General features: G+C 48.3%; 1 protein-coding gene across 1 annotated transcript in view; it reads left to right on the top strand.

Annotated features, from left to right (window-relative positions):
- The window catches only part of PODXL (podocalyxin like), a 50,980-nt gene that overhangs the window by 16,386 nt on the left and 8,091 nt on the right, over positions 1-26,503 (top strand). The window contains exons 2-4 of the mRNA XM_071734216.1: positions 15,088-15,918; positions 18,208-18,350; positions 19,224-19,289. Of these exons, the coding sequence (XP_071590317.1) occupies positions 15,138-15,918; positions 18,208-18,350; positions 19,224-19,289 (990 nt within the window). The 5' untranslated portion in view covers positions 15,088-15,137. The remainder of the gene's footprint in view (positions 1-15,087; positions 15,919-18,207; positions 18,351-19,223; positions 19,290-26,503) is intronic.

Here is a 26,503-nt window from a genome sequence, read left to right as displayed (position 1 = left end):
TGCACCTAAAGCAATGGCATTGGGATGTTCCTGTACTCTGCATTCCCTAGAGGAATGCCTGACCCCCCCATTCAGTGGATGGGCCAACTTCAGCCCAGGTCTGATTGTGGACCAGGGGCAGTTTTCTGGCATTTATGGCTCATCTTTCCCTTTCTGCACTTTTTGGGTGGGGCAGGCAGAAAGGAGGGAGGTGTCCAAGCACTGGCAAGCCATGGTCCACAGTAAATCTCTGCTTCCCTCAAATGAATGCTCCTACAGTGTCAGGACCTTCATCACTCTCCAAAGGAAGATATTTTGAGCCCTGAGACCAGTGGGCACTTCTGCTCTCAACACTTTGTGCTCTTATTGCCTCTCTGAATAAGATCATCCCCAAAACAGTGAATAAATGTGCCCGAGGGACTTCTGAGTTTCAGCTCTGTTTCATGCTGCTAGGTCGCCATTTCCATTAAACCCTCAATTTTTATTTTTTTTTTTTTTTTCCTGCCTGCAATGTGATTGTCTTAAATCAGATTTATCTTCTTTTTTTTTTTTTTTTTTTTTTTTGCTGCCCAAGCCCAGCTGAGCAGGAACGTTGGGTGTATGTTTACCACGGCTGCTGTCCCAGCCCTAAAGCACAGCAGCCGCTTCTTTTGAAGAACATACAAAGCAAGGAAGAGGAGCAATTGTTTGGGAGGAAGTGGAACCAGAATGTAATAGACTCCCATGGGATTTACTATTAGTAATTATTTGTATTGCTCTGGCACCCAACCAAAGTTGGGGCCCCGGTTAGAAAGGTGCTGGACCAGTAAATGAAGACAGAGCCTCTGATCAGCTCTTGCATGTACAGGGAGAGGGGAAACTGAGGCAGGGAGAGGTTTAGAAGTGTAACCAGGGTTGTTTCAGAAGGTTGTGGCTGAGCAAGGATGTGAGCCAGAGCATAGGGCTTCTCAGAGCATCCTTCCTCTCTAAGTTTAAAGGGTTAAGGCTCCTCTGCTTGTGCTGCTCACAGCTACATGGAAGAGGCCTTTGGGAAATAAATATGCTGTGCTGGAGAACCCTGCACCAGGACAGCATTGGGAAAGGTCATCTCTAACTCTCTGCACCTTTCATGAGTGATTCCTGTAATCCACGTGTATTATATGAAGGAGAGGAAGAGCAGGAGCTGTTGAAGGACACTTCTTCTTCAAATGGAAACTGAGTCTCGGTGCTCTTGAAAAAAAAACCAAAAGCCACAAAACAAACTAAAAGCAAAAATGGGTATTCCTTTTCTGTAAACCTGACTGTTTCAGGGGAGTTAAATAATGAGGCAATTATGAATTTGCCAACAATAGGAGTTGATCAGATTACACAGCCTGTAAAGCCAGACTGTCACCGGAGCCATTTGGTGGGAAAGAAAGTCTGTGCCAGACAGTCTTTAAATAGTTTTGAATAGGAGGGAGGGTTTGCTGTGTCCTTCCCTTCCTAGGCTCTCCCCACCTAAAGAATAGCACTCAGCCTCCTGCCAAGTCCCCCATGTCCAGCCAGTGCCCAAAGGCTCAACTCACAGGCACGGCTAAATAAATATATGGAGGTGCATATGTGTATATACATGTGTATATATAGAGCTCTGAATTATCCAGGAAGACCCCACCCTAAGGGAGGTGTGGGTGGGGAGATGAAGGAAAAAAAAAAAAGGTGGGACCCAAAATAGCACAGACACACAAAAGATCCCAAGGAAATATGGAGCCCTCTTCATGGTGTTAACAGGAAATCTCTGGGCTGCTGGCTCAGTAACCTCTAAGCCAAGGTCGTGGGGGTCTGATTGTGGCAGAGGGATCATCCATTGGCTCTTCTGCCAAACTTCAGGGTGAAATGGCAACTTTTATATCAGTGAAGGTGTCCCAGATGTGCCTGCAGGGGAACCTGTCCCCAGTATAATGTGAATGAGCACCAAAGGAGAAGGCACTGGGGAGTGGGTGTTTAAGTAGGAAGAGTTTAAAATTCTATCAGAGAGGTTGGGATGCTTGAGGAGGTCACCAGTGCCTCTTTAGCCATTGCACATCACAGCACTTTTGGGCCTCAGTGGACCAAAGCTCATAGAATCATAGAACATACCAAGTTGGAAGGGACCCACAGACATCATCCTGTCCTAGATGCGTCCATCTCATCATCTTTGAGTCCATCCTGGCTGGGTGGTGGGTGATGCAGGGATGTGGCTGTGGGGAGGCAACTTGACTCACGACCCCGAAAAGGTTAAAAGTAAAGTTGCAGGCCCGAGGGCGTAAATTTGGGCTGACTCTGACTCATCAAAGGTGCTGGGAGCACAAAGGAGGGTGAGGCTTCTGGTCTTATCGCCTCCTCACCATTACTTTTCCGCTGGCCCTTTTCTGCCCTCGGGGTGGGTGAGCATCCTTGAGTCCTGCTCTGAGCACAACCCTGCAGAGGGGCTTGGCAACCCCCTCACCTCGGTGGCAGGAACAGGCAGAGGCTGCTTCAGGAGGGTGATTCCTTCCATAAATCTTTGGGGGAGGTGGAAAGGAAAGGGAGGTGCAAGAAGCAGGGGACAGCGCTTTGCAACGCTGCAGCGGTGCTGTGTGCCAGCACAAACTGACCTTCCAGTCACCCATCTCCATTTGATTTCCCCTTCTACTCCCAGAGCAGCTTCTGACCAGCCCGAGGTCTCCTTGTTCTTTTAGGTTTGGAGTCTCTTTGGCTTCTTTTCTGCACCTTACAGGTGAAGCATGGACCTCCTGGGTGCCAGGCCTCCAGCTGAGGTTGGCAGCTGTAGGTTTGATGATGGCACAGTTTGGGGCATTAAATCTCTGCTGTCAATGGCAGCTTTAATGCCCCACCATGGTCTGGCTTTGTTGGGCTGGGAGCTCCCAGAGAAGACAATGGTCCCTGTTTGGGTTTGGGGTTGACTCTTGCCCTGATTATTTCCCTTTAGGAAGAGCACAAGAAGGGGCATCTCCTCTCCCCTTTCTTATTGCAAGAGTTAGTGTGGTTTTTACAAAAAAAGTGGGGATTTTCTGGCTCCAGAACCTACACCTTTGTCCCTTTGCAGGACCCTTGTGGTCCTCTTCTCTCATGGACAGGGTCTGGACACATGGCCAATGCACAGAGCCTGTGTGACATTAGATGTGACATCTCTTCCCCAGTGCTGGCCAGCTGGCAGAGGTTCAGCCAGCAGGATGAGTAGCTCAGAGCCAACTCCCGTTGCTCAGCAGGAACCCAAACATGAAACCAGCCAGCTGGAGAGGAGGACAAGGTGGTGAAATCGGTCTCCCTGTGCCACCCAGCAAGGGTTTGTCCACTATCTTATCATAGAATCACAGAATGGTTTGGGTTGGAAAAGGACCTCAAAGCTCACCCAGTTCCAAGCCCCCTGCATGGGCAGGGACACCTCCCACCAGCCCAAGGTGCTCCAAGCCCCATCCAACCTGACCTGAGACACTTCCAGGGATTGGGCAGCCACAGCTTCTCTGGGCAACCTAGGCCAGGGTCTCACCACCCTCACAGCAAATAATTTCTTCCTAATATCTAATCTCAGTGTCCTCACTTTCAGCTTAAAATCATTTCCCCTCATCCTGTCACTCCATCTCCTTGTGAAAAGTCCCTCCCCATCTTTCTTGAAGCCCCCCCCTTAGGAACTAAAGGTGTTCTGAGGTCTCCCAGGAGCCTTCTCTTCTTCAGACTGAACCATCTCAACTTTCTCAGCCTGTCTCTATAGGAGGGCTTCTCCATCCCTCTGATCACCTCCATGGCCTCCTCCAGACCCCCTTTAAGAGCTCCTTTCCCTTTTTGTATTGGGGGGTGCCCAGAACGGGACACAGCACGCCAGGTGGATGATTGGAATATTTTATTTTTTCTCCATTTTCTGTTTTCCTCCATGAGAAAAACTGAGTAAATGGTGAGAGCTGCTGATATGACATCAGCTCTGTCACCAGAATTTCCCATGTCTGGGAATCAGGGATGCTCATCCTCAGCTGGGGAGACAGATGTGACCCATTGCTGATGTTTGGTCACTTTCAGTGCCCAGTGAGATATCTGGGGACTTGTTTGTGTGGGGACTGTCACCAGATACTGCCTTAATTAATTTTCTTAAACTGCATCAGCTCCCACTTGTCAGCTTTAAGAGCTAAGGAGACTTTAATTTGATTAAACCCACTTCATTTGGGCTAAATTAAATGAGGGCTGATTTAAAGCTGAACAAGTATGGACACCTGGTGGGTTCTGTGCATCTTAACTAATCCACTCTGAAATCATACCTTCTTTTAAATTTAGATTAATTTTCTTGAGTACCTCTGTTTAGACAACCCATCAAGCTGGATAACAATCATTCCTATTTCAGAGGCTCATTCTCCCCAGCCCTTCTCAAGCTGTTTGGAGTGTCCTCCAGGAAAAGCCAGCAAGGGATGATTTCTCTTCCTAGGGTACAAAGCATGAGGAGGAACTTCTGCTCTGTCCTGATGGATCAATGTGTCTCCTCAGATGTCCCCATGCACCAAGTGGCAGTTCTGGGATGGAAAGAGGAGGTCAGGTCTCCAGGAGGGGCTGCTGTGATGTGACAGTTCAGCCCTCAAGAGCAAACCAGTGGTTTTGGTGAAGCAGTTCTTAGAATTGTCTTCTCTGAAGGTCTCTTTCCCACCACCTTGCTCCTTACTGCTGAAAGTCAATTCATGGGACATCCTTGCTGGAGAGGGGTGGTGAAGTTGGGTGGTCAGGGTGGCACCACCAATCTAGTCCAGAAGAACTAATTTAATCTCTTGGTCCTGTCTGTTGGTCTGTGGACCTGAGTTTCTTCTCCAAATTCAGACAAATCTAGGCTTTTAATCTGCTTACTTCTTTTTTAAAAGCAGGCTTTTTTTTCCCGCTCGTTTGAATGTCTTAAAGAATATCTGAAAGACTTAAAACATGGCAGTTATATGAGAAATAACCCAAATATTTGGTGTATAGTCACGTGGTCTCATGGCATTCTTGTGATTTTCAGTGTTGTTTTAGGGCCAGAGGCATCTGGGCTTTACCTTGCTGCAGAATGACTTTTGTGGCCCATTACTCAGTGGCAACCTTGAGTTTCTTCCAAAGTCCCTGGCTGACTTTTGGCAGAATAGAAGGGGCTCAGTGCTAGATGTACCAGACATGTCCTTCAGCTGGTGGGAGATTGATGCTCTCTCAATAGGAGCATGGGCTGTGCAGCCACAAATCTTGCTTCCTAGCAGCCAAAACTTATCATGGGATAACTCCATCCTGACCAGTGTAAAAGAGGCAGGAGAAGGGCAGAAGCATGGCTACCTCTGTGCTTTGGAGGGTCTGGTTGGGATGGGATGTGCAACATTTTTGGCTCCTGCTCCCCACATTTCCTCTCCAGCAGCTCCGTTACCATTTCCTGCACGATGGGACCGCAGAGAGTTCCCAGTTTGTTTTGCAGGCTGGGAAAGGTGGGAGCTGGGTCCCTTAAAAATCTCATCAACCCATGGTGGAAAAAGGCTGTTTCCAGGCTTGGTGATGACAGTTGTTTGGGGGGATGGTGTGGGCAGAGGTGCACACGTGTGTCTCTGTTTGTTTGCCTCCTTGACAACCTCATGCAGAAGATTTTTGGAGCCTTCTTTTTTTTCCACATTGGTCTTCCTGTCTCCTTTTGATTATTTTTGCCTTTTTCCCTTCACTTCTTAGATAGCTACAGACTTCCCATGGGAAGAGAAGTGGAGACACAATCCTAAATAGGATGTCCTATGTTTATCTCCAAGAGAGGCTGGACTGGTGCTTGCATCACTGTCACCTCTCACCTTTGTCTTTAGCTGGCTATGGGATGGATCCCTGCCTGGGATGGACCAGTTGGGTTCATTTGGGTGAAAGATGCTTCTGATCCCTTTTTTTTTTTTTTTTTTTTGCAGTAGAGTTGGGGTTGTTAAGCCCAGAGAAGAGAAGGCTCTGGGGAGAACTTAGGGCACCTTCCAGTGCCTGAGGGTGCTCGAGGAAAGTTGGGAAGGGACTTTATAAGGGGATGGAGTGATAGGATGATGGGGAACAGTTTTAAGATGAAAGGGGGGTGAATCCTGGTTACATACTGCAAAGAAATTCTTTCCTGAGAGGGTGGTGAAACCCTGGCCCAGGTTGTCCAGGGAAACTGTGGCTGCCCCATCCTTGGCAGTGTTCAGGGCCTGGGATGGGACTTGGTCCAACCTGGTCCAGTGGAAGGTGTCCCTGCTCACTGCAGGGTTGTTGGAGCTAAATCATCTTAAAGGCTCCTTCTAACCTAAACCATGCTGTGATTCCAGGAGAAATTCAGGAGAGGTCCAATCATGCCATGAGAGACAAGTCAAAGACAATGTTTTTGGGAAGCTGAGAGTGAGGAGTGCTGGGATAATTCTGTTTCTTTTAATCCACTGGATGGTCAGTAATTAGTACATTAATTAGTACAGCAAATGAACCAATTCCTTCCCCCACAAGTGTGGTGTTTGGAGAGACCTTTCCAAAGGTGGCATTTCGATGGAGCAAGGGAGTGAGGAGGAGACATGTCAGGGATGCAGGGAGAGTGTCTGAGGGGGGAGGCATGACTTGGGTGATTATTTGTCATATTTGTCATACTTCCAAATGAAACAGCAGACAAAGCTGAGCTGGCTCCAGTACTTTCAGAAAGAGCTGATGGGGAATTTGTTAATGAAGCAGGTTTCTCATCAGAAAATGCCAGTTCATCAGAACCTGGGGTTTGGGGACATGTGTTGCAGTCCTGGCAGGAGAGGCATCTCAGGCTGCTCATGGGTTTCTTGTTCAAAGTTAAGAAGGCTTAAAGGTCATCATGTGAATAAAATAAAGTGAGGCAGATGTAACAGAAGGGATGGAGCAGCCAAAGCTTGCATGAGGTTTTTTTCAAGTCCTCCTCTCTGAGCTTCAGGATCACTTCCACGGGGTAAAATAAGGACAACTTAAATTTTCCCCAGCTCTGAATTAAAGCAGAGCAGCTTTTGGCTACTATAGGGATGTGAGTGACTGCAAAATCCTGCAGACTCCTCAGAATGATGCTAAGTTGCTGTGGGGACACATCCCAAATCTCCAGCCAAGGGATATCTCCATGCATGATGAAGCCCTGGATGTTCCTCTGGAGATGGAGAAAAACCCCTTAGGGATTGAAGCCTTGAAGCACATCCATTTTCCTCCCCCATGTCCAGCCAGTAAGTCCTTCAGAACAAGGGCTGTGTCTGTAGCTCATTTTTCACCAGAGAAGAGGACACCAAAGTGTTATTACTTTGATTTCACTGTCACTTGCATGAAAGATCTAAACACCAGAGATCTGAAGGGTCTTTCCAATGGAGCTTTTTACAGCTGGGTGGAAGAGGTTCCTTGCTAAACCCAAGTGGGATGGCTTTAAATCACAGTCCAGACATGCTCGTTTCCTTCCTGAGTGATAGTGTAGCACTAATTAGATCAGCCATCAGTTCTCATTTCTAATATTCTGCAGTGCAGTTCTACCAAGTCTCTTCTGTAGCAGTTTTTATTCTGGCAGGGTTTTGGAGAGGATAGACATCTGTGCTCTGGAAAATTGGACCTGAAAATTAGAGCCTGCAAATGCTACTGTTGGACCTTTCCCCATCTTCTCAGCTGGGAAGCCACAGTGGGCTTTGGGATGGGTGGAACCTTTTTATAATGTTGATGGTGAGACCAGCAGCAAAGAGGCTGGGATGATGCCAGTTTGGAAGTGCTCCTTCTGAGGTGGAGGGTGCCTCTTCTCAAGGGTGAAGGGTGGCATGAATGCCCCCAGCATCCTCCTACCACATCCCTCACCAAAACCTCAGCAGGTGGTGAGGCAGGATGGTGCTGTGTGGAGCCCACTTTTCCCTCAGGGAGAGAAACCTCTCAGGGAGAGAAACCTCTCCACAGGCAGAATTTAAACACCCTCTGAGGTAAGCATTTGCTCTGGTAGCCCAGCTTAATTCCAGGATAAATAACGCCCTTCTGTGATATTCTGCCAATCTGATTGCTCTTACAGTTTTAAAAGGAGGTGACAAATTTCCTGTCCTCTGCAGTGCTCTCTGTTCCAGCTCATACACAACTGCATTGCAACAGGCTGGATAAAACCTTCCTTTTGCCCAGAAGCCTCTTACCATGCAAAGAAAAGACCAGGAGGCCTCTCACTGCCTTTGACAGACACTTTCCCCCAGCAAAGGCCACCACAGGAGCCCCGGCCCCTGCTTTCCCTTTGACAAACTCAACCTGTTGTCCCTGTATTTAATCAGGAAAGGTTGAAAAAAAAAAAAAAAAAAAAAAAAAAAAGTTAAAAAAAGGGGGAGGCAAATAGGAACTTCCTCAGGCTTGGCTCACATCCCTTCCCCTTCCCTAGGCTGATCAGGCTCCTTTGCTTTCTTTCTCATCCCACTTTGGGAGGAGCAGGAGACTGGCGTAATGCTCCAAGCTGGGCTCAGTCCACCAGCCTGGGGTGTGTCACCCACCATTTCCTAAGTTATTCTTTTGGGTTTCCTTTTCTCACTATTAATAGATTTTCAGCCAATCTGAGCTCTTTCAACGAGGTGGATGAGGGGGGAGAGAGAGAGATGGGGAGGAGGGGAGGCGTTACCGAAATAGGAAACGGGAAGCTGTTGGGCAGGGAATTAATCAGAATTAATTCTGGAGAGGTGGTGGCTTTGGGTGGGCTGATGGGAGGAGGGATGGGGACATGTCCTTTCACTTTGCAGTTTGTTCCTACTCTCTGCTCCAAGCCGTGACCTTTCCAAACAAGTTCCTCCCCCCAAGTAGCATCCTGCGGAACATCGTGCATCTCCTGGGACAACCAGAGCAGCACTTCCTGGGCATGGTTTGTGGTGGTGCCCACTGGCTAAAAAATTGGGGCCCTCATTTGGTCCTAAAAGCAGCTGCGTTGGCACAAACCCAGCGTGCTTTTTGGTTTACATTTTTACATTTGGGGAGGGACTTCTTACAAGGACGTGTGGTGATAGACACGGCGGAATGGCTTTAAACTGAAGAGGAGAGGTTTAGTTTAGACATGAGGAAGAAATTCTTCACTGTGAGGGTGGTGAAACACTGGCAGAGGTTGCCCAGAGAATTTGTGGCTGTCACATTCCTGGAAGTCTTCAAGGCCAAGTTAGATGGGTCCCTTCCAACACAAACTCTTTTATAATTCTGTGATTTTGGGTGGCTTTTTACATCCCAGCACCTCCTGACCAGGAGCACCCACAGCAGTGAGGATCACCAGTGGCCAAACAAACTCACCTTGATAGCTAGCAGTAAGGGAAAGTTCTGGAGTTCTGGAGTTGTCCTCATCATGGAGACCCCATATCAGAGGCATGGTCATGGGACACACAGATCCGGAAATTAAATCATGTTTTTGCAGCAGACTCATTTCCTCTGGGCTGGAGGAAAATGAGATGGATGCATGCATGGAGGGCTTGTACTCACCTCCTGAGGGTCTACCCTGCATCCAGCACAGAATTTAAAGGATTTGGGGTTTTCTGAGTTTTATGTTTTAGAGGAGAGGTGCAGAGCAAAGCATTAGACTCACTACAGCCAGTGCTGTCAAAATAACACCAGTAGCTGCTGTGTTATTCCCAGTTTTCTTAAAATAAGGAATTGATGACACTTGAAAAAGTGAAAGGAAAGAAGTGGCCCTGTCCTGCCATAAAGCAGCCAGGAAGGTCAGGGACAGGTAGGTTTTCCTGCCTTGTGGAAAAAAGGGTGAGGGACTCCGACTGAAATTCCAAGTGAACTTTCTTTTGGAAAGGATCTCCTCCTGGTAAAGGGAGAGAGAGATAGCTCAGAGGATCTCCCCTCCATCCTCCTCCTCTCATAGTGTTAAATCCTTTTATCTCCATGGCTCAGGGTGTGAAAGAATCATTTGTTTCCTGCAGAAGGACACATGGGATCTTTTGTGAGCGATTTTCATGGCAAAGGGACACTGAACATAATCCCATCCTGTCTGGCTGTTCTCATCACCAGTCTGTGGTTACAGAGGTGTTCTCCTCCTCTGACCAGATCCTCTTTGTGGCTTCTGTTAAGGAGAATTCTCAGGCAATACTGGCTCCCAGCCCAGGCAGACAGGGGCTCATTACCAGTTATAACCCCTGGGTCTGCCATGGGTTAGGGAGGAAGAGATAAAAAAAGTATTTCTCTGACATTTAAAAGAGAGACAGGATGTGTGGAAGAAAAAAAAGGGGAGTCTTGGGCTTGCCATGCTCTCACTGCTTGATCTGTATTTGTTTCTGCTTTGGAGTTAAGGCTTTGCTCCTTCTTCTGGAAATGAGAGCAATGAGTTTGCATCAGTCAGCTCTTCTGCAGTGCAAGACACCAAAAAAAAAAAAATAAAAAAAAATCATAGAATCACAGAATGGTTTGGGTTGGAAGGGACCTTTGAAGAAGATCTAGTCCAGCCCCCCTGCCATGGCCAGAGACACCTCCCAATAGACCAGGTTGCTCCAAGCCTCATCCAACCTGGCCTTGAACACTTCCAGGGATGGGGCAGCCACAGCTTCTCTGGGGAATCTGTTCCAGGCTCTCACCACCCTCACAGCAAAGAATTTCTTCCCAATATCTAATCTAAATCTCCCCTCTTTCAGCTCAAAACTGTCCCCATCATCCTGTCACTGGATGCCCTTATAAAAAGTTCCTCCCCAGCTTTCCTGTGAACCTTTCAGGTACCAGAAGGTTCTATAAGCTCTCCCTGGAGCCTTCTCTTTTCCAGGCTGAACAACCCCAACTTTTTCAGCCTGTCTGTTCCAGACCTCTGATCATATTTGTGGCCTCCTCTGGATTTGCAGCTTCATGTCCTTCTAACACTGGAGACCCAAGAACTGGACATAGCACCAAAGGTGCAATTTGTTTCTCCCCAGTCTAAATAAAATACACTTTTTTCCCAATGCTCCAGTGAGAAACAGTCCCTGGACAAACAATTGGTATCAAGCCCAGAGCAATAAAACTGCAGAAAATTGTGCAGAAAAACAACCGCAGCAGCATCTTCCACCCTTGTGCAGCAGCACTGAGAAAAGAGTTTTTTATTTACTGCAACTGGAGAGAGGGGGTGGATTTTGCTGGCAGATGAACACTCAAAAATCTGCAGGAAAGGTGTGGGGAGGAACAGGGGGGCTAATCCTCCACAAAAGGAGGATCCCATCCAGCTGAACCTCTTGTGTGTTGTGGGTGCAGCCCATGGTGGTGAACATTGCCTTGAAGAGTGTCAAGTTTGCAGCTTGGATTTCCTTGTCCTGAGGCCATCTCTGTGGCTGCTGCTCACCACAGCCATTGCCTTTCATCCCACAAATATTAATTTTAAATATTAATTAATATTTAATTTCATCCCACAAATATTAATTAAATAATTAATTTTAATTAATTATTAATTAAATTAATTTAATCTCTTGCTTTGAGACAAGCAAGCTGTGGAAGAAAGTGTGAAAGGGAAAATATGATAGCACCCCTTTTAAGCTCTTAGTAAGGAAGTGTCACCTTCAGATCCAAGTTTGGGATAGGATATCTTTTGCAAAGGGCTTTTCAGTATTCCCAGCCAGCCTGATCCAGCAGGACTGGTTTTGCAGGGAGGGAATGGAGTGGTGAAGTTGTTTCTGGCTCATGTATCACTTGTGTTGCCTCTTGCCAAAGGGATGTTGCTTATTACCTACCAAAGGAGAGTGATTTCTACCTCTGTGGCTCTTAGCATCACCTGATTTATCTAGGAGGATGTCCAGCATGATGTACATCACACCTGCCCATGTGATGAGCACTGAATCCATCCATCCATCCATCCATCCATCCATCCATCCATCCATCTCCCTGCATGGTGGCTCACCACTTCCAAGCAGGAGTTGTTGCTTTGAATCCTATTAAATCCCTGGTCCTGGCTTAATGATGAAGAATAAATTGGTCTTTTGACATCTCTTGACCTGTGTAGGAGAGGAGCACTAAGATTGGATGCAGAGGTACAGAAAGATAAATTTCTCTCAAGCTTTGTGGGTACCAGTTTGAGTCTTGGTTCTTCTCCCAGTTGCTTTTTTAGGCTTCATCACCCCCTGTCCCTTGAGAGCCACACTGCTACCACCCCAGCCAGGGCACTCCTGAAGGATCACACCAATTTTCTCCCATCAGCAGAGCAACTCCCTTGCTTTGGACCTTTCCTCTCAATTTTTGCTAAAAGTGGTAAAAACGTAGTTGCAGTTTCCCAGGGTGGGACAGGGAAGCACTGTGGGGCAGGGATGTTGGTTTCCTGGCTTGCAGGGTCCCATCTGGCCACCAAGGCTGGCCCAGATCCAAAGGACAGACCTGACCCTTTCTCTTTTGGACTGAGTTGAATGGAATTGTCTCTTCCACCTCTCCCTTGGTGTACATTTGCTTCCTGCCTCTCTGGGATGGGGCTGGGGCATGAAAAGGAAGCAAAAGAAGTGTGGGGGGGGTTCCCTCCACCTGCCTTCCAACCCTTTCTTTCTTTACATCTCTTATGTATTAGTTCTGCCTTTAGGGTAGAAACTTCTGCAGCCCTAATTATGGGGTAGCCCCATGGAGGTGCTAACTGATGCCTGCTCTCTAGCTTGGTGCAACCATTCTAATCCAGGCAAGTTGATAATACAGCTAAGGATAAAAAAAAAAAAAAGAAAATCACAACCTCCCATCTGTATATCCTGGGTTTTCTTTGCTTGGTCCCCAGGTCTGGGTTTTGCTTCCTTACCTCCTCCTGTGTTCAGGGGTCGGTCAGTAAGAAATGTGACTTCCCTCTACAAATGCTTTTTTTTCCCTCAGATTTAGTGGAGCTGTTTTCTTGCAAACCCAGGGTTTCCTAAAATAATTCATCCTGCTAATTTGAGTTGAACTCACATCTTAATGGTGTTTTCAGAAAGAGCAGCTGGTGGAGGAATAGGAACCATGTTTCAGGAGAGGCTCTGCACATCTTTTCTCCTGGCTCTGCATTTCCCTGTTGAGATTCCAGAGCCCATTTGTAGCCCCCCTGCCACCTCCAAACCCACCCTCTCCCCCAGGCAGCTCCTCTGGGCCCCCAAACCTGTTGCAGGAATCCAAACCTCATTCCTCAGGTCCTGGCTCAAGGATACCTCCATCTCTTCCCCAGGTTCTGACGTGGTGGGGTTATTCCCTTGGGGTATAAATCTCAGAAACCTGATTTTTGAAGCACAACCAGCTCTGGTAAAGAGGCTCTGCAAGAGAAAATACTTTGCCAGGATGTCAGCATGGAAGGAAAAAAAGAGAGCTGGAGAGCAGCAATGAGACAGAGCTAAAAATCAAACCTGGGAAGTGTGACTCCTGTTTTGAAGGGATGGGAATAATATACGGGTTAAAAAAATCAAATAATCCTCTTCTGCACATCCATCCAATGGAAGAACCCCCCTTCCAAAATCAGGTTCTTGTCTTGACTCCAGACAGATCCCTGGATGAAGTGGTTCAGTGCAGCTTGTGGTTCCTGAAAGGTGCAAAATTGGTCCAACTTTTCCTGGGGTGAATTTGAGCAGAAGCCCAGAGCTGGTGAGCACCATGTGCAGGGGGGGAATTTCTCTCTGTGGCGTTTGATGGAGCTCCAGCTGTGATCACAAACTGAAAAATGGACCCAAGTTTTTTGTATTCAGACTCCTAGTGAATCCTTCAGCTCACTAAAAACCAGTTTTATTATCTGCAAATGTGAAGTATTCTTCAGAAACCAATTGCAGATCTCCTTATTTATGATAATGAGAGATAATGAGCAATGGACCCTCGTTGTTTTGAGATGTATATTTTTTCCCACATCAGTTCTCAGTGAAACATTTTATGGATTTCCTCAAAACCTAGTGAGCCAATATTGAAGTTTTATTTCTAAGTGATGTAAAAATGAAGGGTAAAAAAACCATGGGAAATCACATGGGAATTTCATGGTTCAGGTGGTGACATTAAGGATTTACGTGGTGCATGTAGATGGAGCCTTTAATATTTCTGCCTTGCTTCTTTTCCTGGATGCATCCTTTGATATTTTTTTAACATTTTTTTTTTCCCTTGAAAGCAAACTCTGACTTTAAAAAAAATTTATGTGACTTTCTGAGGCTTTTCAGAATAATAATCAGCTCAACAAGTATGTGCTGGTAGATTGGTGCTAACATTTGTAATGGGCAACTAAACTGAACATCCTTAAAATTAAAATAATGCAGCTCCAAGTAAATGCTTTTTGTATTTACTTGCAAAATCTGTCCAGTGCTGTCCCATTCTTTCAGAGCAAGTAGAATAAATATTGTTCCCACAGTTCACCCAACTGGGAATTTCACTGTGTACAAATTTTCATAGTAGCATAGAATTACAGAAGGTTTTAGATTGTAAGGGACCTTAAAGATCATCCAATTCCAACCATCCCAAAGATCATCCATTCCAATTCCAATGGCCAGGGACACCTCCCACCAGCCCAGATTGCTCCAAGTCCCATTCATCCTGGCCTTGAACACTTCCAGGGATGGAGCAGCCACAGCTTCTCTGGACAACCTGTGCTGGTGTCTTAGCACCCTCAGTGGTTTGACTCTGGATTCAAGTGAATTCCTATTTTATGGTGGTTTCCTGGTGATTATCTGAGTTTGGGAGGGGACAAAAATGAAGTTGAAATGGGAGCAGTTAAACAAAGCTTGAGTTTGCAAAAAGAATATAATATAATTAATAATAATATAATATAACTTCCAGAATGGACAGAAGTGTCACCTTACTTATTTGTGGTTCCTCAGCCCTCATAGGAGGGAGAGACCCTCGTGGCAGGGCTAGAAGAGCAGCATCCAGAAAATCCCTTGGCTGCTCCCTTACAAGGGGTGGGGGTACTTTGTTTTGGGGATGCCTTGCAGCACCTTCTGTGGGTGCATCTCCCACCTGAGGGAGACCTGGAGAACCCAGCAAGTCTGGCTCTTCTTCTCACCTTCCAACCTCCTCAAAATCTTATGAGTTTGACTGTGTTTATTGTGGAGATGACTCAGGCTTCCTCCTCTGCTCTGCTTTCTTCTGGACATGGTGATTCCAGAACGTGGCATTTGCTGTGAGTTTAATGAGCTTGAGACAAGCCCTGAATTAATGACTCACGGTTTCTGGTCAGCATTTATTTTTACAAACACCTGTTCTGGATGAAAACCAAGGCAGTTTCCTTATTTCCAAGCTTATCTTGGCATTTTCACTTTTCCCTAGGTGTCAGTTCTCAGGATGCTGCAGCAACAACCCTCTCAAGCCCAGGAGAAATGAAGATCACCACAACCACAGATGCCAGCAAGGTGCAGGTGGCCAACCCTACAAGCCCTGTAGGAAAAGCACCGTCCACGTTGGCCACCTCACTTCCCACAAGTGAAATGACCACGAAACTGGGAAACCCATCATCTTCCTCTCTGCAACCCAGCACTGCTCAGGGTACCACCCCTACAACCGACCCAACTGGGACATCGTCCGCAGTAGTTCAAGGCACAACCTCCATGAACAACCCAGGAAACCCACAACCCACCACCCCATCACCTCACCAGCAGCTCAGTTCGTCACCCAGCTCTGGACCATCAACATTTATCAGTGCTACAACCTCCAGGGAGGCCCAGCAGAAGGTCACCATCAGCCCTTCAGCCATCACGGGAAGCACGGCAGCAGCCACGGCAGCAAATCCCATCCCCACTCGTGTAAGCAGCCCTCAAGCCACCTCAAGAGGTTTCGGGACCACTGTCTCATCCTCTCCCAGCGTGGGAGCTCAGGGAAACCAGCCCTCAAACCAGCCAACCAGCACCACTGGGAGCACTGGAGTCTCAGTGAGCAGCCTTTCTCCTGCGCTCAAGGACTACGGTGCCTCTTCTCCCACATCTGCTGCCAAGCAGCCTCACTCTTCTCCCAGTTCACCAGTCCAGGGACTGGTTTCTTCTATCACACCTGGAAGCATTGGCACTGCTGTTACTCCTTTTGGGAAACCCATCTCCCCCACCACTTCACAATCTGGCATCAGCAGTGTCTCAGTGGCAGCCACCACGTCGACCCTTGGAGCAGGTATCAGAAGACCAGAACCTTGATTTTTTTGGGTTGGGAGGCTGTTTTATATTGATATATTCCTCTGTGATATATATTCCTGTCTGTGATATATTCCTCTGTCTACCTTGAACATTTTCATTATGGGGTGTCATCACCTCATACATCATTTAGCACTTTCCAGCCTGGTTATCTCCATGACAATTGGGTGTTCAGGTCCCTGTGGTCACTGGTGGAGCTTGAGTCGAGGCACTTGGTGAAATTCAAGGGATGAATCAGCTGGCAAAGTGTGGACATCAGTTTTGGGATGAGCCACACTGTGCCTGAAACACCATCAGCTGCAATGACTCAGTCCCCAGTGACCCCAAAGGGGATCCAGGGGGGATGAGTTCAGGGTTGGAATCTGATGTTCTGGAGATGGTGAAACAGACTGACAGCAGCCTGAGTGTTGGCTGTAGAAGGGCCCTGCCATGGTTGACAGCTTAGTGAAGGCTGTCTGGGCATGCACAGAAAATCAGTTTTAGATGACTAAGGAGATTTTGTGGTTTCAATCTCTAAAGAGTCTGAGCAGTTGGGTAGGATTGTTCCTGCAGGGTGTTTGGCTGCTGACTTCTATCTAAGCAGCATTACTGAGTGTCCACGTGGTGTTTAGGATCTCTCTGAACACCATAAATATGTTTCCTTTGGAATTCTGGAGCTTTATAGAGCCACGTTAGTCCCCAACTCTCCTGGTGAGGCAGAGCCTGGGGTCCCCTTTGTCATTTTTCCTGGTGGCATTTACAGGAAGCAGTCCCACTCTGGGACTCCATGGAGCCTTCCAGACTTAGTTGGGATTATGGGTTCAGCTCACATCTGTCTCTGAAAAAAAAAAAAAAAAAAAAAAGGTGTGATGACACTGAAGCCTTCATTATCTCCCTCTGAGGAGGTTTTTCTTGACCCAGTTTCCAGTGCCCTGCAATACAGAAGCCACTCAAAAAAACATCTCCTTCCCCTCAGCCTTCCTTGCTGCCAGCATCACTGAATGGGCCAAGGCTTTAATTCAGGACCATCTTCATCCAGGTCATTTTTTGGGCATGTTAGCAGCCAGTAGGAGGTGAAATGGGTGTCTTCATGAAGGATGTTTCTTTCCCTTCCCACTCCATGGGAATGTTCTCCAGTAAAGGATGAGATATGAAACCAAACTCATTCAAATTTGACCTCAAGCACTGAGCAGGAAAAGGTTTGAAAAAACTTTTATATTTAACAAATAGGGGAGAGAATGCAAGGGAAAGAGATGGCTTAGCAACTAATTCCCTCCTGGAGCCTTCAGAGTGTGTCTGGGACAGAAATATCCCTTGCTCTTTCTGTGGAGCAGTCAGGAGCCCTAAAAGCAAACTGGCCATGAAGAGGATGTGGAGTTTAAATTCTCTTTGTCACCACAGAAGGATCAGTTAGGAACCCAGGGGTGGAGATCCCATTTCCTCAAAAGGATCTGGGAAGGCAGGAGGATGCTATGCTCCTTGCACCACTCCCATTCCACAAAAAACTGAGACATTCCAAACCTTCACAAAGGCACCTGAGATGATCTCAGGAATCTGAGATAACCCCATAGACATGGAGCACGTGCCCCTTTGTAGCTGCAGGCTGGCAGGACACCCCAGGCTGCCTCCCATAGTACCAGGCTCTGCTTCTAAGCTTGTCAGCATCCATAGTTTCATTAAGTTTCATCTATAGATGATGGAGAATCCATAGGTGATGTGGTCCACAGAGGTTATGGCATTTCATCCCCTCCTAATGGAGGTGGCTGCAGTTGTTTGTGGGGTTGCACAATGATCTCCATTCACTGGGAGTTCCTGGGTACCCATCTGGGTGTAGAAACCTCAATGGGAGACACTCCAGATATTGTCAAACCAGGGTCATCCCATTCACCTCCTTTTTAAAAAAAAAAAAAAAAAAAGTGATCACCCAGCTACCAATGCACAGCTCACATAACCTTTGGGTTCATCTCTCCAGAACAACCTGATGGGCTGCAGCAGCAGCAAATACCATCTGCAATAGTACTTATTTCTTTTTGGTTTTTGTTTTTTTACAGCAAATTTAAAAAAAAAAAATAATTAAATTAAAAAGAAATAAAAAAGAAACCCCAAACCTCTCTGAGCTTTTACACAGTGAACTTCTTCAAGGTAGGGTTAGAACCAAAAACTTCTGCTCACAGAGGCACCTGTGTCAGCTGTATTTTCTACACCATATCAACATCTGTCTGCCTTTTTTCCTTTTTTTTTGTTTTTTTTGTTTTTTTTTTTTTGTTATTTCTCTATACTGGGGACCCAGGCCAGGACACTGGATCAGTGCCAACCAAATCCCCAAGTGGTGACCAGAAGAGCCCTGCCAGTGCACAACCATCAGCCCCAGGGGACCAGACAGCAAGCAGCCATCCTGGCTACCAGCACCTTAACACTTGTTTCCAGAATGAGGTAATGATGCTTTTGGGGAGGTGGGCACTTCATAATTTATATTCAGATGGAATCCCAAAGCCTGCAGCCCTTCTTGATGAGGATTGTTAAGCACTGCCCAGGGTTGTGGTGGAATCACCATCCCTGGAGGGATTCAAAAGCTGTGGAGCTGTGGTGCTGAAGGTTTAGTGGTGGTCTGGGCAGTGCTGGATTGATGGTTGGACTCAGTGATCTTAAAGGTCTTTTCCAGCCTAAATAATTCTGTGGTTCTCTGTGTCAGGGGGATCTTCTGTAGGAAAACACAAGGCAGCAAAAGAATTCTTTCTGCCATGGCTTTCCATGTGGGGATTGGGTGCTGGACAGCAGGGAAATGAAGTCTGGGAAGAGAGAAGGAAGCACTATGGAGAGCAGAAGGTGCCTTGGGGAGGATTTGGACACCATGAGGGCGCAAACACCACAAGTCAGGATCCATAATCCATGGATTATTTTAGCAGAAAATGGTTTGGGAGTGTAATGGGGAGGAGAATGTCTCAAAACTAAAGCCAGGAGGACTAAAGTGCTGGGAAGGAGATCCTGCTTCAAGATGCTCATCTATTGTAGGACAGGGCTGCATTGTGTCCCACTGGCATGGATCTTCCTACTTCCCAAGCCAGTTCCTGCTTTATCTTCTACTGGTTTGGGAAGCTCATGAGCAAACATCCCAGAACCATGTCTGTTATCTGTGAGGATCCTTTTCACATCTAAATGTTGAATGAAGAGCTCCTGGGCCTGTCCCATTTCCATAGAATGGATAAGAGCTCTGGTTGGGATGTCTCCTGGATTGGGGTGTTGTTGTTCTTCAAACCCAAATCCATGAAACCCATTTGATAGTTGCTTTTCTTTCCATCTTTCCAGGTCATCTGTAAAGACCAGGTGCAAAATAATTCACCCACCTTGTACCTGAAAGAAGCAAAAACCTGTGTAAGTACCACCAGCCTTTCAGCCTCCTGGGTAGGATGAGCTGCTGGAGGTAAAGCTGTGAACCTGGGGTTACTCTGAGCCTACAGAGGGCTTTTTTATTATTATTTTTTCATCAAAATAAGATGCAATCATTGTTTGGGGGGTAAATGGTAAATGCAAAACCACGCTTGGCACCATCACCTGGTGGGGGCTATGGCAGGAGCAGACGAGGTCTGTGTGGTCTTCTTCAAGGAGAAGAACCAGGAGAAGCTGCCCAGGTCTTAGGGAAAAAAAAAAAAAAAAAAAATGAGCAATGGGAAATTACAGAAGGTGAAGAAGCCTTCCCTCTGCAAATCTAAGAGGAAAGCTTTTTTTTTTTTTTTTTCTTTTCGCATTTGCAGAAGGCTCAAGCCAAAAAATGTGGAGTTCCTCCAAGTACACAAGTTGTGTATTTGGTGAGATCCTGCAGCCTGGAGGCTGGGATTCACTGTGCTCATCCATCAGGTCTCACAGAGCAAAAAAACCCAAAAACACCACCTTTGTTTTGTTCATTTCAGATCAGGGAGTAGCAAAATGTGATGCCAAGGTTGGGGAAAGGCAAACCCAGCCCAAGACTATAGACCAAGAGCCCTTCTTCTGATGGGTGGGTGTTGTCTGCTGGCTTTCCTGAGAGATACCCACCTTCAAAATGCTTCTTGTGGAAGCTACAGGTTTCCTGTAATAAGGAAGATACAATTTATTATAACTTTTAAATAGCCTGAAGTTTGAAGTTTATGGCTAAGGGCCAGTGAGAACTTGACTGAGTCCATCTGAGCTGTGGGTAGGGCTCAGGGGCTGGGTTTTGGTCTTATAATGCTCTGGTTTCTGGGTCTCAGCACTGCCCAGACACTGTGTTTCCATTGGGAAAGTGGTATTTCAGGGACCTTCTCTGCAGCTTAGGCTGCAGAGCATCAGAAATACCTGCTGAGGTTCATGAACCTTGGCTGCCCTCCTTGTAAAATGGCCCAAATTTTGACTGCACAGTGCTGAGGCACAACATGGAGCCACACTCTGTTCATAAAACCTCTTGAGATAGATCCATAACCACTCCTACCAACCTCAGTGTCCCCTGATGTTCTCTGTGGCTTGGTGGTGGCCCTGCCTGGCATCCCTGGAGAGGGCTTTGACCTTCCCATGGTACCCACCAGGCTTCTGGAGGAGGGGAAGGACCCAAATGCTGCTATCACAGGTGTAAATCCATCATCATGGGGTGTAAATGCTCCTTGCCTGGACACCTGCAGTAATGATGATGTTCTTAATGCTGAGGGGGACTCCAAAGAAGGATTTTATTACCACGATGCCCATGGCTTGGATGTTACAGCAGGACAGCTGAGAGCATCCCCTGCCCTGCTTCCTGCAACATCTGAACCTGTGTCCTTATTGGGAAAACTTCCCAGCAAATGTTATATTGGATATATAAAATAATCCATCAGATTGACCAAATCTAATTTTAGAGCCTAAATAACTCAGGCAACTTATGACTGCACTGGTGTTTAATGCTTTAGTCCTGCTCTGCATGGACCCCTTGGCTTCCCTGGAGCTGTGCTGGGAAGTTTTTTGGGAAGCAGGGGTGGGAAAGAGATGCAGAGGTGAGCCAAGGGATGGCCAGACATCACGTGTTGGCATCATCCATCACTCCTCTCTGCTTGCTCCACTGGGTGATGGGCATGCTGGAGCTGGTGACAGAGTGAGTGTTGGGCTTTTCCTCCCAAGTAAATAATGATGGGATTAGAGAAAATGTCCTGAAATTGCACCAGGGGAGGGTTAGACTAGATATGAGGTAGAATTTCTTTACTGGGATAGAATTCAGGTGCTGGAATGGGCTGCTCAGGGAGGTGGTGGGGTCACCACCCCTGGAGGTATTTAAAAACCGTGTAGATGTGGCACTCCAGGACACTTCAGGTCTTTTCCAACCTGGACAATTTGGTGATTCTGAGTGCCACCCATTTCCCTCAGATTCCTCTGGGCATAAATAAGGAGCAGAAGCATTGTTAGTACCAAAGTACACCTGGAAACAGCTGCAGAAAGACTGCATGGTTGCATCCTCCCGTGGCATCGCTCTCCTCGGCTGCCAAAAACACCTCCCACCCGCTTGCCTTTAACTTTCCACTTGGTGTATTCCTGAAAACTGCCTCAAATTTTATGCCTCCCAAGCCGAGCAGATAACAGAGAAATGGCACTATCTGGTTTCCCTGCTTTGTAGGCCTGGTAAACAACTTTCTGGCCAAATCTTGACAGCAAAGTGAAAAAATCCTTTGCGTTTTTGCAGCCCGTGGGAAAACAGGAAAGTGCGTGCTGTAAGGAGAAGGGTTCCAGAAAACAGCTCCAATCCTGAGCTGCAAGACCAAGCCAGAGCTGAAGCAGCATTGTGCTAAAAGCTCAGCTCCAGAGAGGAGCTGTGGAAGCATCCAGGGGAGGGGGCAATGCAGAGCAAGCCCCTCCAGGCAGGGATGGGATCATGGGGCAGGGCTGAGCAAAAGAGCTGAGCTCTTTTTCCCAGCAAGAGAGCTGGGAAAAAAACCTCAGGAATTGCAGGCATGGCACCTCCCTGCACCTCAGAGACTCCAGGAAAGTTCAGCCCTGAGAAGAGAAGGCTTAGGGGAGACCTTACCATGTACCAGGAGATAAAGGGTGGCTGCTGAGAAGATGGAGACTCAGTTTTAGAAGGAGTCACATGGAAAAGACAAAGGGTAATGGCTGCAAGTTGCTTCTGGGGAGACTCTAGGAGAAAAATTTTCACCATGAGAACAATTAGAGATTGGAATAATCTCCCCAGGGAAGTGGTGGATTCCCCTTCATTGGACAGTTTAAAGATTCAGCTTGAGAGGGTGCTGGGCCATCTCATTTAAACTGTATTTTTACCTAGAAAAGTTGGGCTAGATGATCCTTGAGGTCCCTTCCAGCCTGGCATTCTATGATTTTAGAGCTCTATGAAATTTAAAAATTAAAAAAAGAAACAAAACCACCTCAGTCTGTAAATCTTAAAAAAAAAAAAAAAAAAGCAACCAACCAAGAGCCAAATACATGGTTGGTACCATTTTTTGGACCAAAGGAGCTTTATGGGCTGCTTGGCCCCCACCATCCTTTAATGATGCTTTTAATTAGTGCTGAAGTTTGGCCCATGTTCCCCCTTTATCTCCTTCTCCTCCCTTTGATTACAGCAGGACCTTAATGAGCTTCCAAAAAAAAAAGTAAACCTCATTACCTTGATGTCTTGCATTCCATAGGATGACTTTCCCAAGGTTCAGCCCCTCAATGTATCTTCAGCTCAGGTTTTATTGGCTGCTTGGGGTGCTCCAGCTTTGGGAAGAAAATGGGAGGATGGATGGATGGATGGATGGATGGATGGATGGATGGGTGGATGGATGGATGGATGGATGGATGGGTGGATGGATGGGTGGATGGATGGATGGATGGATGGATGGATGGATGGGTGGATGGATGGATGGATGGATGGATGGATGGATGGGTGGATGGATGGATGGATGGATGGATGGATATTCCTCATCCCAACACCAAAACATGTTACAGGAAGTGAGAGGTGACCATGTCAGAGGTGGATGGTGTCCCCCAAGCTCTGCTTGAGCCCCATAACTCTGTGACCACCCAGCAGCATGGCTCCTCCATCATGCCCCCAGCATCATGAATCAGGGGATGCTGGGGAGGACCAGATCCTGCTCCAACCAGGGGATGTAAATCCAACACCAGAACCACCTGGACTTTCACCCAGCTGCCCCAAAGCCTTTTCTGTGTGACACCCAGCAGCCAGAGGACACAGATGGGGTGACCCTTGGAGCAGCTGGAGGAACCCCTGGGCTGAGCAGTCCCCTCCACCCCATCCAGCTGGCTGGGGATGGGTTTGTTGACTCAAGTGCTGTTACCTCATTCGGGGATGTTAGTTTTAGGTCCCTGCCAGTGTGGGAACCGGATCCGAGCTGCTCGGCAGCTTCTGTCAACTCCAGCCAAAAAAATTCCCAGCGGCTCCGGGCAGCGGGAAGGGGAGAGAGAGCTGCAGGGGCCGGGATGCCGGAGCATCCCCGACGGCTGCAGGGACATTACCGTGTCCCCTTCCAAAAGCCTGGGAAGGGTAAATCCTCCCCCTCCCAGCCCAGGTTCAGCCTCCGGAAGGCTTTAAGCACCGCTCACCACAAAGCAGTTTGGTGCTCGGCTGGGTTTTAGCCTCGCAAATTATTTCCTCTCCCCTCCGAGAAAAACAAACAAAAAAACCCCAAAAAAACTCCCTCCCCCCCCGTGGTGTGGTAGGAGGAGAAGTGGATTATTAAGGGCTGGGGAAAGCAGAGCTGCGGCAAAACCCGGGGAAGGGGGATGCAGGGAGGCAGCAGAGAGATTTTTTTTTTTCAGGCTTCTGCTGAGCAGAAAATGCTGCGCGGGCAGGGACTGCAGAGCTGCAGGAGATTCACGGGGTAGGAGCACAACCCAGCGTCCGAAGATGATAAAACCACTGCCCCGACCCAAGCTGTAACCCTCTCCTCCCTGTCCTTGCTAGGGATGAACTTTCTGGGGGATGCCACCTTGCCCAAGGGGTTGTCTTGCTGGCCTGGCACAGGTTGGGGAGGGAGTTTTTATAAGGGCATGGAGTGACAGGACAAGGGGGGGGTGGCTTTAAACTGGAAGAGGGGAGATTTTTATAAGAAATTCTGTACTATGAGGGTGGTGAGACCCAGGCACAGGTTTCCCAGAGAAGCTGTGGCTGCCCCATCCCTGGCAGTGTCTCAGGTCAGGTTGGATGGGGCTTGGAGCAACCTGGGCTGGTGGGAGGTGTCCCTGCCTGTGGCAGGGGGGTTGGAATGAGATGATTTTTAATATTCTTTCACAGCCAAAAAGTCTGGGATTCTATGCCTGCAGAGATCCTTTGTGCACAGGCCTTGTGCAGGGGCCATGGGTGCAGAGATGCTGTGAGCAGAGGCAGGGCTCCTGCCATGCACACTGAAACAAAGCACCAGGCAGCAGATGCCCTGGCAGGGATGGGTTTTCCTGCCTGCTCCAACACCCCAAACCTTCCCCTTCCTCTGCAACACCATCCATGCCACATCCTGCTCGCAGGGATGGCCACCAGCATCCCACTTTTTCCACCACCAGGATGGGAACCACCCAGCCAAGGAAGGCATCTAATCTCATCCCATCTTCTCTAAATATTTGGGAAGCTGTGGTGGAGACAGGATGCACTTGCCAGGGAGGAAGAGTGGTCCTGGACACGAAGTGAGAGCATTGTGAGGTCCCAGCTGTCCCTGGGATCTGCTGCTGGCCCTTGCCTGTCCTTTCACTTTCCTTGAGGAGAAACTTCCCCCAGGCCCCTCTGTTGAGTACACACCATCCCAGCTGCATCCCTAGGAAAAGGGTTGGGTGAGAATCACAGACTGCTTTGGGCTGGAAGGACCTTAAAGTTCCAACCCTTCTGCATAGGAAGGACACTTCCCATGAGACCAGGGTGCTCCAAGCCCCATCCAACCTGACCTGAGACACTGCCAGGGATGGGGCAGCCACAGCTTCTCTGGGAAACCTGTGCCAGGGGCTCAGCACCCTCTCAGGAAATAATTTCTTCCTGAGATCTAAGCTAAATCTCCTCCCTTTCACTTTGAAATTGTTCCCCCAGTTTGTCCAATCCCTCTATCCTCTTGTCAAAAGTCCCTCCCCAGCTTTCCTGTAGCTCCTGCAGGCACTGGAAGATGCTTTAAGGTCTTCCCAGAGCCTTCTCTTCTCCAGGCTGAACACCCCCAACTCTCTCAGCCTGGACCAGAGCAGAACTGGGGGCTGCAGATGCAACATCTCTGCACAGGCAGCATCTGTACCCCCAGGAGTTGTGCCTGCAGAACAGTGACCACCTCTACTTTTATCCCAGCTGCTACAAAACACATGACAGATGCAAAAAAAGCCTCAAAAACATCTCAGAGGGGACATGGGCTCCATCCACCCCTCTACATTCCCTCTGACTCCATCCAGACAAACCCCCCCCCTCCCACCCAGGGCTGCTCCAATTTATCCAAAAGCAAAACACTTGGGTTTTGGGTTTTTTTTTTTCCTTGCCTGGGCAGAGCTGTGGGGAAGCCCTAGGGAGGACAGGGATGGGTGTTGGTGGGGACAGAGAGTAGAAATGCAGGTGGTGGGAAGGCTGCAGCTGCCCCTGGGGGCACAGGGGGGGCTGCACAGCCCCATCCTGCTCCCATGGTGGCCCCTGAGCCTCCCCCACCCTGCTTCCCTTGGGGAGCTGCTATTCCTGTAAGACCAAAAGCTGCAGCCCTCAGATAAGGCAGCACAGGGTGAGGAACGGCAGCCAAGAGCTCAGCTCCTTGTAAAGAAATTCCTTTCCAACTTTTCCTGTTCCCTGGGAGGGCGAGCAGCAGCCAGGGAGCTGCAAAGGGATGGGATGGGAGGATGGGGCTGGAAGCAGCATCCTTGGAAGTGGGGTGGGATGCTCCTTGGTGTTCCCTGGATGGGAGGATGGGGCTGGAAGGAGCCAGGGGTGAGATGGAGTCCAGGAAGTGGGGCGGGATGCTCCTTGATGGTCCTTGGATGGGATGATGGGGCTGGAAGCAGCATCCCTGGCAGTGGTTGGATGCTCCTTGGTGTTCCCTGGATGGGAAAATGGTGCTGGAAGCAGCATCCCTGGCAGTGGAGTGGGATGCTTCTTGGTGGTCCATGGATGGGATGATGGGGCTGGAAGCAGCATCCCTGGCAGGGGGGTGGGATGCTCCTTGATGGTCCCCAGGTGGGAGGATGGGGCTGGAAGAAACATCCCTGGCAGTGGTTGGATGCTCCTTGGTGGTTCCAGGATTGGAGGATGGAGCTGGAAGGAGCATCCCTGGCAGTGGTTGGATGCTCCTTGGTGGTCCCTGGATGGGAAAATGGTGCTGGAAGCAGCATCCCTGGCAGTGGTTGGGATGCTCCTTGGTGGTCCTGGGATGGGAGGATGGGACTGGAAAGAGCATCCCTGGCAGTGGTTGGATGCTCCTTGGTGGTCCCAAGCTGGGAATGGTGCTGGAAGCAGCATCCTTGGCAGTGGTTGGGATGCTCCTTGGTGGTCCCGGGATGGGAGGAAGGTGCTGGAAGCAGCATCTCTGGCAGTGGTTGGATGCTCCTCAGTGGTACCTGGGTCAGAGGATGGGGCTGGAAGCAGCATCCCTGGCAGGGGGGTGGGATGCTCCTCGGGTGCCCCCAGGTGGAAGGATGGTGCTAAT

The sequence above is a fragment of the Heliangelus exortis genome, chromosome 1 (assembly GCF_036169615.1).
Source record: "Heliangelus exortis chromosome 1, bHelExo1.hap1, whole genome shotgun sequence".
NCBI lineage: Eukaryota > Metazoa > Chordata > Aves > Apodiformes > Trochilidae > Heliangelus > Heliangelus exortis.
This window is presented reverse-complemented; position numbering and strand designations above follow the sequence as displayed.